Raw genomic sequence first — 10,382 nt, forward strand, 5'->3', positions numbered from 1 at the left:
GCTTTGAAAAACCCAGATGTTGACTGGGTATGGATGTAATGTTTGGACAGTTTGGAAATCTGTCTACTTGATCTGTTTCTGTCTTGATAATTCTGCCTGTATACTTTGAAGTTCGGGGTGCTGACCTTTTTCCCCTAAACAAGGTAAATGATATATGTCTGACTGATTAAAGTAAGCTTGTTAACCCATTTTGAGTTACTTTCCTTTAACAAAGCAGATCTAAGAACCTGTGTGAGCAGCCACCCTGGGGACGCTGAGGTGCTTGCTGCTACAGCCTCCTAGCTCAAGGATATTAGAGATAGTGAAGCTGGCATTAGAGCAAAGCTGGCTGCATGATTTGACCTCCAGACTTTATTCCAGGGCCCTGAGACCTAACTGCTGCACATGCCTAACAGCCTTCATGCATATACCCTGCACAGAAATAGAGCCTCCTTATCCTCACAGGCTACCCATGACCAGGAGGTGGAGCTTGATCAGGAGCACATGTAATGGGTGGGTCAGAAAGACTGTAACCCAGAAGAGCTGGGACCAATCCCAGTTCTGAGGGGAGGGGCCCGGAAGGACTAATGCACAAAAACTCAGTTTAGCCTCTGTGTGCATGTTTGCCTCCCTACAGGATACCATGCCTCCCCTCTGGAGTGTAAATAAATGCTTACTTCACTCACTTCAAGTTTCCTTGCTTAAGGGAGTGACTGAACCCCATTTCTAATACATATCACTGGTGAAATTAAAACAAAATGGATGTCTGACTCCCATGAGATAGCCTTGTCTTTTTAAAAAAGAAACCGTTGTTAACCACAAATTACATTGGTGACTTGACTTGGTATGGGCGTTCTGCTCATTTCTAGTTATTAACAATTATCCCAAACTTTTGAATCTAAATGTAAAAACAAAATTCTGCCTCGTTCAAATCACAGGGTAAATTCCTGCTCCAGGGCCCTCCCTCTTGGTAGGAGCTTTCCCTAAAGGGGAGAAAACTAAAGAATAGTTGTTTCATTTTGCCTTGTTTCCTGCAATTGGTATGTCTATGAATAGTTGTATTAATCAAATCATTTTAAATACATCAGAGAAGATTATATGGACCTTCATGGTATTATCCTTTTATAAAGCAAAGCCTCCTTTTATTCAGTGATTTAGTAGATGAATCCTTTTGTTCATGCATATAATCATTCCCTTATTGATTAGTTGGGTCTTTTTTGTTTTAAATGAGAATTTAGTGTATTAATTTTGGTAAATCAAGGCCCCTGTGCAGTTCAAATTTTCATATATTTTTTTCATTTTCTTATTATTTGGTAGATTGTTTTGAGACTTCCTATACAGACTTGTAATCAAAATAATCACAATGACGTCATGCACATTGGATCTCCCAAAAAGCTATTCTTCTGCTTTTAATAGCAGTATGCCACTCCCATAAGAAGAGGAGAGGAACTTGTCCAGCAAAGTCCTGAAGTTAGATTTCTGTTAGTGCCTCAGTTTGGCCAGAAGTATAGATTACATTGATCCTTCCCACGTCCCTTCTTGTTGGTTTCAGCCCACTCTTCTAACCTCTTGAAGGCTTTTTGTACCTTTGTTCATTTGTCAACTTGGAGGAAAGGGGTTAAATCACTAGCTCCCCAGGGACCATAGTCACCAGGCTAGAGTATGAAGAATAAGTATTAGGGGCAGGTAGGTGGCACAGAAAGTAGAGCTCAGACCCTGGAGTCAGGTGAACCTGAGTTCAAATGGGACCTCAGACACTTGAAACACTTACTACCTGTGTGACCTTGGGCAAGTCACTTAACCCTGATTGTCCTGCCTTTCCCCCTCCCCCAAAAAAACAACAATCTGTGTTTTTCTTTACCTTTGTGAAGAATTTTCCAGATGTTTGTGGCTTAAAACAATTACTGGGCACAGAATGGCCTTTTTTTAAAGCCCATCTTTGTAAGAAAGCATGTCATGGGTGATTGAATGTACACAGTAATTGAAACAATTATGGTAACTTCTCCAGGCAAGGCCACAGCCCCTGAGCTACCTGGATCTTTTAGCATGGGGGTAACCAGAAGAGACATGATGTCAGCCTCCTGCTATGCTGGCAAACAGCTATGTTCAGGGACCTCTTGTGCCTGCAGAACAGGCTTCACTGAAGGCAATGAAAGGGCATTGGAACAGAGACTGCATCATCAGTGTGAGGAATGAGTGGTAAGAGAGCAATTAGAAAAGTTTCTTTTATTTTTTTATAAGGTTTTGCGCTACTTCACTCAGTCTTATTTCTGTAAAGACTTCTTTCCTTCACCCTCCAAATTTAATTCTCCTTTATAGCGGAGAGGTCCTTGCACAGAAATACCAATGATACTGACTTTATCTGATAGTTCATGAAACATTCTCCTGTAGTGGTCTCCATCTTCAATCAAAAGTGTTTATAGTTTTGATTTTATTTATGGAAAACAAGCATTTCAGGGTGGAGCCAGATGGCTGTCCTTTGTTCTTAGGGTTGCAGGAATATTGAGAACACTCATGTTCATTTCAGAGCAACACATTTTAAGAGACACAGTAATTGGATGAAAAAAAAGGAAGGTAGCAGTCTTAGTAGTGAAAAGATCAGGCTGATTGGTCAAAGGAACTGGGTTTGTGTAGATTGGAAGAGAAGACTTAGGACCATAGGAGAGCGATCTTCAGCTATTTCATTTTCATTTTTTATTTCAGCAGATGGAAAAGGAATTAGCCGTATTGCTGCTTCAGCTCAGAGGACACAAGTAGGAGCCCTGGTGTTCCGACCCTTGAGGGTCAGGGGCAGCCAGGCCTTACCTTCCTTGGTACTTCTGTGCACATCAGGATATGGCCAGCCATGTTCTCCAAGAACGGAGTCACAAGCCAGGGGAGTCAAAGAGTAGCAAGACTTTATTTGGCAGCTTCTTTTGCAGTTACATCCTAACTCCTAACTTCTCTTTGAGCTTCCCTACTTTTATCCCCCTTCCGCCTTCTCCTCAGGCAGAAGTTGCCATGGGGCCAAGTCTGAGCTAAACCCAAGGCCACAAGAGAGGAGGTAATGGAGCTCTCATCCTGGAACAGAGCATATCTCACAGAACCTCTTAGTCTCCTCCACAGTGCTTGCGTCAAGGTTGGCTTGTACTTTATCACTGCAGAGTCAGCATGTTCTAGGTCTCCTGCCTCCAGGGGAACTGCACGTATACCCCCTAACATGTCCCCTTTCTTGTTTAACACAGAGTGCCTACAGATTTTTATGAAAGGGTTGACGAGGGGGGGAAGCATACAAAGAGGTTAGGGTGTATTTAAATACTAACATTTGTAACCATCCTTTTGATTTTGATAGCCAATTAATTATATCTTGAGCATTTTTATCAGGAAGAAGATTCTCATCAGTCGCAAGAAGATATGATATAACCAGAGGAAGAAGGGGTGAAAGCAGTATATAGCCAATGCAAACGACTTAATTCTTTAAATGAACCCTAAATTTGTCATGCCAGTTGTCCACCTCAATTTTATCCAGGGAGGCCTCATTGATATGGGAAATTAATATATCAAATTATGCCAAATCTACTCCTATGGAGGTATTTCTAAAAATCCCTAACAAACAATTTTTAACTTTTTGCCGATCATAATTAGACCTCTCATATTTCATGGGTATAACATGAATAGGATGAAATCTATAATCACACCTCAACAAAACTGTTTCTGTGAGCTTGTCTTTCACAAATTCTAGTTTCCTTTAAAGCATCCAATTTTTGCTGAGAGTCTCTAGTTTAACTGATTATCTAAATACAAAGACACAGTGGCTGAAATGATCAATGATAGTAGACAAAACAATAGTACAAATCCCTTCTAGATATACATAGAGCAGGAGTCCAATGAATGCAAACAATATTCCATACAGAGGAGTCATACATAGACAGCTGTATCCATAAATACATTGGAGAAGGAGAATAGAAGATACAGTTGCAATTAGTCCCCTGAGTAAAAGTCCAGAAATCATTTTTGTGCAGGTTCCCCCAAAGTCTGAAATCAAGAGGGTAGTTCTACAAACAGTATGACATCATAAACACTAATACATTGTTTAAGAGTACAGTTAAAGCAGGGTATATTCCCATAAAATATAGTATGGATTTATATCATCTGAAAATGATTTACATTAGTAGAAGTAAAGAAGGTCAAATACATGTAGCCACAATTACAGTTATATATGAAACAAGTGATGCAACAGGGGTAGGTGTATCAAAATGTAAATCAGGATGGAACCAGTTCAGTTTGTATAGAAAACAGTGATTACAGCAAGAAACACAAATCCTGGGGTAATAGGTTTTTCAGTTCTTTGGGTGGATATAAAAATGTTCGATCTGCTTTTGGTTGCATTGGGAAACCTCTTCTTTATTTCCATGTTCTGTCTTTGTGAGTTCTGCTGCAGCTGGAGCTTTTTCATCTTTCTGGGTGATTTGGAGTACATACCTTGATGTTTCTTTTCTGGCACCCTCACTGGTGGTTCCCCAGCTTCTGGAAAATATATAAGCGCAGCCTGCCCCCACAGTAATAATTTACACATTACCTTCATTTTGGGGAATATTCACCTTTCACATTATTTTACTGCCAGTGTATACTCATCTTTAGCAATGTTTTTATTTAGCTAATGTATTTTGGGTGTATAAAGCAGTAGCTAATACAGCTAATTACTCCCCCTTTTTTATTTTTCAACTAGGTTGTAATATATTATAAGGGGTATGCCTGTAATTAATATTATTTAAAAATGATCACAGAAATATTGAAATAAGTTTGTTAGTGGCAGAAACATTATCAGCATTCAGTTGTGTCAGAATGCCCATAGAAGTAGAAAACCATAAGAAGTTGGAGAAACTTGAACTTTTTATTAATCGTAAAGAGGCCTAGGAAATGAAGAATGAAATGTAATATAGGTAGTGGCCTCTATGTCATAAGAGCTTGTAACTTCTGAAAAAGGTTAAAGAGATCTGTGTCCTGAGTGTTTTTATTTTTAGTAGCAATTTTTCACTAATCACAGCTCATATCCAATTATATGTTAATTTTATTCCTGTGGAGCTGTAATAAACAATAAAGATTTACCAGGTTTTTCTTACATAAGGAATTTCATTTAATGTTTTTCTTAATATTTTGCAACTTTCTTAGCAAGTTAGATTCATTGTTTAGGAACAGCATAACTAAAACAAGTTCCTTTCTCAGGCTGAATGACCTTGCCTCTACAGATAGTTTCCTTGGCAGTTTTACAAAATAAGAATAACTGAGATGGACTTTAGGGAGGGACTGGGGGTGATGCCCCTGCTTTATCAAATCTCATACATGCAGGAGGAATGGTCTGAATGAGTAGAATTAATCCGAATAAAGTTTTCACCAGTCTCCTCCTTTCCACATATTTAACTTTTACTCCAATAAACTTTATTTGTCCATTCCATGAAAAACTTCTTTGAAAGTGATAGCCTAAATGCCAAATAGTAAAATGAATCATGACTTATCTTTAGCATCAAATGAGGAGTGACACTTTTTGCTTTTGACTTACAGTTTCTTTTTGATACACAAAACTTTCCTCTTTTAGATGAGGCAGGAAATAGTTAAATGTTCCTCTGCCTGCCACTTCGATCTGAGGGGAAAAGATTCCCTCCTTTTCTTTCTTATCGCCTTCTCCTCACTCCACTTGGCCAGAGTGGAATGAAGAGGAGGAGATTTTCAAACTTTTAAAAATCTTAAAACTTCTGTTCACACTTTCCAATAACAAATAACATGTATCTTGACTTCCTATCCATGCTCCTTCCTGTGCTACCTGCTTAAATTTTCTTGCTTTTCCTAGTCTCTACCCATCCTTCTGTTGGACTTTGATTAAAACCCCTTTAAAATTACACATACCTTATTTCTTTTCCTAATTCTGACCAGACACTTCTCCTACCCTCTTTCACTTGCATTTACCATCATATAACCTAAACAAGACAATGTTTGCCTCTCTTTCTCTCCCTCCCCAGCCTGCATTCAGCAGCGGGGGAAGGGAGGAGGAGGGAAAGAGATGACAGCATTCCAAGGAAATGTATTCCATAGGAAAAAATGCAGAAATAGGGAAATGCTGGAGTCCCTCTTCCATTAGTCCCTCACTACTCTCTCTCTCCTGGCTGGCCCCCAATTTGCCAAATAAATTGTCATTTGTTCCCCAACTATGCCCCATCTCTGTCCATCCACCCCTGAAGAGCTAATCCACAGGGACACTACCAAGATTTTTTGTATAAAATAGCGAAGATCTTTCAACGGCAGGGTGACTCCTTGCCCTTTTACTGCCTTAAATAACTGCCTTGCCCAAATCTCTGACTCTTCTTGATTAATCATGGGAACCTTACCTATCTTCCCGCCTAATCTTCTCTAGCCTCTGGTTTACGGGGAACCCTGAATTATCAGGGTCTGTTTCTCACTGTCTCCTTCAGGTCCCTGCTTCAGGCGCCACTTGATCTGACCCTTGAGGGTCAGGGGCAGCTGGGCCTTACCTCTACAAGTACTTCTGTGTGCATCAGGACGTGCGCCAGCCACGTTCTACAAGAACGGAGTCACAAGCCAGGAGAGTCAAAGAGTAGCAAGACTTTATTCAGCAGCTTCTTTTACGTCCTAGCTCCTAACTCCTCTTTGAGCTTTCCTACTTTTATCCCCTTTCCGCCCCCCTTCTCCTCAGGCAGAAGTTGCCATGGGGCCAAGTCTGAGCTAAACCCAAGGCCACAAGAGAGGAGGTAATGGAGCTCTCATCCTGGAACAGAACATATCTCACAAAACGTCTGAGTCTCCTCCACAGTGTTTGCGTCAAGGTTAGCATGTACTTTATCACTGCAGAGTCAGCATGTTCTGGGTCTCATGCCTCTAGGGGAACTGCACGTACACCCCCTAACACCCTGGTGTCAAAAAAACAAAACAAAACTGAAACACGGAGAAAGCCCACACATTTAAAATTGGTGTCATTGGAACCATTTACAACACTAAGTATGTATTAAGCACCTACAGGTGCCAGGCTCTGTGCCAGGTGTGCAGGATACAAAGAATGATAGTAATGGCTCCTGCCCTTAAGGAGCTTACAAACTAATCAGAGAGGAATTGTTTTCTAAAACTTTATTCGTGTCCTTTGGAATTTATGGAATGAAACAAGCATTTCAGAACAGTATGATGAAAAAGATGATTGCATATGAAACTGCAGATATGTTATGTACAACTTGCTGTTCCTTTTAAATAGATAATGAATTAACATGTAAATTTCTTTTCCCCCTTTCTCTCAAGGGACAACAAGGTTAATTCCCTGAATTCAGAAAACAGATATCCCACTGCTCCCAGGTGTCTGTATACAATGAAAGGAACTTGGAAACATTTACGAACCCTTCACTGTGGGGCCAGTTTTCAGAGAAGCCATATGGTTTGCTTGAGATGTAGAACTGTGAGCACTCCTCACATCAATCAGTCTTTTTAGATCTGACTGGGTTTCTGATCAGCATAACCCAGGTCCTTAGTTAAGGGTCTCTAAACAGCAGGTAGAGATGATCTGGTTTCCTGGCCACTCGGGGCTATGTTCAAACAAGGCAATAATGTTTTTTCTTAATTCCCACAATTGAACAATTTTTTTCTCACAGGACAGAAGTTGGACTAGACCTATAACTGAACAGAAAAAGAACTGAGCTGCCTGTAGAATTGAGTCACCAAATGGAGTCAGTGTTGTTGACTCAGTTGGCTCAGTTTCCTCAGCCTATGGGCACGCAGATTACATTTGAACTTCACAAAAGTTAGAGCTACAGCTGGGTAAGCACAAATGTTGTTGGTATTTCAGGCATCATTCACATTCAAGGATGTGGCTGTGGAATTCACCTATGATGAGTGGGGACAGTTGAACCCATCTCAGAAAAAGTTGTACAGGGATGTGATGCTGGAGAACTATAGGAACTTGGTGTCTTTGGGTAAGAAAGCTACCCCTTTGGACTCTTGATACATAATGTGACAACTTTCCAGATATTAACTGTTATCCTTTGGTATGGGAGAAGAAATATTCCTAATGCTTTCTTAGCCAAGAGACAGATTACTTCTGCTACTTGTTTCCAGGAACAAAGGTCTTTGCTTTGTATGCTGGGAAATTGATTTCTCCTTTTGTTGTTATCCTTGAGAATATATCTTCCCCTGTCTCTTGCTTCAAGACTAAGATTTTCGTTTTAAGCCCAGTGAGATTTTGTCATACACAGTGTTGCCACTGTCTAAGCAGGGAGTGAGTCAATTGAACCTTTTTTTTCTTTACCATGTCCTACTCTAATCCATTCCCCCATGATATAGAATGCATTCCCCCATGATATAGAATGTCGTCTGATGGTCCTTTGGACTATGTTTGAGGTCTTCCTAGCAGGTCTACTTTTTTTCCCAAAGTGGGCTTAAATTAATTTTGAAATAATTTATTAAGTTTTATGGATGCTTTCTTTTAAAAAAAAAAGTAATTTCTCTTCTCCCTGACACAAAAAAACCCCCAAATCCTCCTTTTCCCTCCACCTTTCCAATTGATCCCCACCTTTGAAAAACAAAAATCTCAAAACAAAATAAGCTAACCAGTTGGTGGTATAAGATACATTCAGCAATCTTATCTCCCCATCTTTCTACTAAGAGTTGGAAGTAACATTTCTGTTATATAATAGAGAATTCTATAATGTAAACTATTCTACCTATTTTGTGATAGAACTCTATGATGACACCCTAGGACATTTTCATTGAACAGGATTTGCAGTTTCCAAACCAGATGTGATCTACCAGTTGGAAAAAAAGGAAGCATCTCAGGTGCCAGACGCAGATGTTCCTAGAAGCAGCTGTCCAGGTGACTACATAAAATCCAATCACATGGGTCCTTGCAAACGAGAGATCTGTTGGTCATTTAGATCAAAGCTCTTGTTAAATGTTGGACCAAATGGACTCTGACAGCTTCTCAGGCCTGTTGAGATGACCTGAGACTTTAAAACTTCATTTTTTACCTCAAGAAGTTATGTTTTTTATTTATCTCTTTCCTGAAATACGCCTCAACTCTCAAAGAAAGTTGTTGCCTTAAATAAGGCAGTTATTTCTCTTCTGTTCTCTGAAGATTCTCTTCCTGTAAGCAGACATTCTCCTACCTCACTTCCGTGAATTTATTCTCATTTAAAAATAAGTACATTACTTAAGATATTAAATAATGTGCAATTTTTGCCCTTGTGATATTTTCCTTTGTTTTGTTTTTATGATTAAATTGCTTTGCTGCTTTTACTTTTTAAAATATCTCATCCTAACTTAATTTCCCTTCATTCTATCATGTTATGTGCCATCCTGTTTTACTTTATGCTTTCAAATTATTTTCATAAAGGCACAGTAGTATATTCATATGATAGGACTTATGTAAGCCATTACTTAGTCATTGGATCTATTGGTTTTCAGTATTTTGCTATTTCACAGAAAGCTATTGTGAAACATTTTAGTGAACATGCCCTCTTTGCTTTCAGTAACATATTGAAGAAGCAGACCTAGTACTGGGACCATTGGGTCAAAGTATGTGAACAGTTTTGTATCTTTAGCTGTGATTATTGTTCCTTTTCCGAGAAATGGCAGCAACTTAATAAGTAGGTATTTAAATATAATTGCCAAAATTGGTCACTTTAAGGTGATTTTGCTAGTCTGATGATGTCATTGCTGCCTTCATTGCTCCAAATTGTTTTCATTCTTCCTTCTTTGATTCCCAGAGTTTGAGTAGTGCTTCAGGGAGTTATTAATAATTTCTCCTCTCAACTGCACCTGTATGTCTTCTAAGATTTCAATCCATTCTTTACCAAGTAGATAAGCTGGAATTTTAGAGGAAATTCATGGCAACAGTTGTCATCTTTTCCCCTTCATATTTCTTTTTATTTTGTTTACTTGATGTATCTATTTCTCTTCCTGACTCTAAACTCAATTCTCTGTTTTCTTCATGTTCAGTCTTTTCTCTTCCCGTGTTCACCTCAAATGATAAAAATACATGTTTAAGTCTCAGCATCATCTTTTTTCCCCCTGAATATTCTTATTTCATTCAAATGTCATCCAGTTAAAGAAGATTTAGGATTCATTCATCCCTCCAGGTGGATTCACCCTCAGTCAGATCATTTATATATGTAACCTTAGATTTATCATACTTTCAAATAAGATACATTGGTTCTTGGTGAAAGAACTTCTCAAGAGGGAAAGCAAGAGAATAGCTTGGGCATCTTTGACCACATAATAACCTTGGGGAAGAGTGAAAAATGCAGGATTAACCAGCTCCTTATTCTTCCTTTCAGAGAGTAGAGAATTTGCTGGCGATAAACCTCCAGAATGTCATGAATGTGGGAAGGCCTTCTGGAGCAAGGAGCAGCTTACTGTGCATAAGGAAATTC

General features: G+C 39.2%; 1 protein-coding gene across 6 annotated transcripts; it reads left to right on the forward strand.

Annotated features, from left to right (window-relative positions):
* Positions 1-137: 137 nt before the first annotated feature.
* Positions 138-9,256, forward strand: LOC138176469 (KRAB domain-containing protein 4-like). 6 transcript variants are annotated; one of them, XR_011172246.1, is made up of 5 exons: positions 138-2,178; positions 2,683-3,097; positions 3,343-6,722; positions 7,802-7,928; positions 8,729-9,256. XR_011172246.1 is itself a non-coding variant. In XM_069107255.1 (3 exons), exons 1-3 carry the CDS (start codon positions 6,726-6,728, stop codon positions 8,923-8,925), a joined length of 396 nt encoding a protein of 131 aa, XP_068963356.1. In that variant the 5' UTR covers positions 6,650-6,725; the 3' UTR covers positions 8,926-9,256. The 6 variants fall into 6 exon arrangements, 1 of the variants encoding a protein (XP_068963356.1); XR_011172248.1 differs by lacking the exon at positions 3,343-6,722 and having other exon boundaries at positions 1,967-2,178; positions 2,683-3,022; XR_011172249.1 differs by lacking the exons at positions 2,683-3,097; positions 3,343-6,722 and having other exon boundaries at positions 2,000-2,178.
* Positions 9,257-10,382: the final 1,126 nt, after the last annotated feature.

The sequence above is a fragment of the Petaurus breviceps genome, unplaced genomic scaffold (assembly GCF_028583685.1).
Source record: "Petaurus breviceps papuanus isolate PSGF00001 unplaced genomic scaffold, PetGlider_PUasm1.0 89530, whole genome shotgun sequence".
NCBI classification, from domain to species: domain Eukaryota; kingdom Metazoa; phylum Chordata; class Mammalia; order Diprotodontia; family Petauridae; genus Petaurus; species Petaurus breviceps.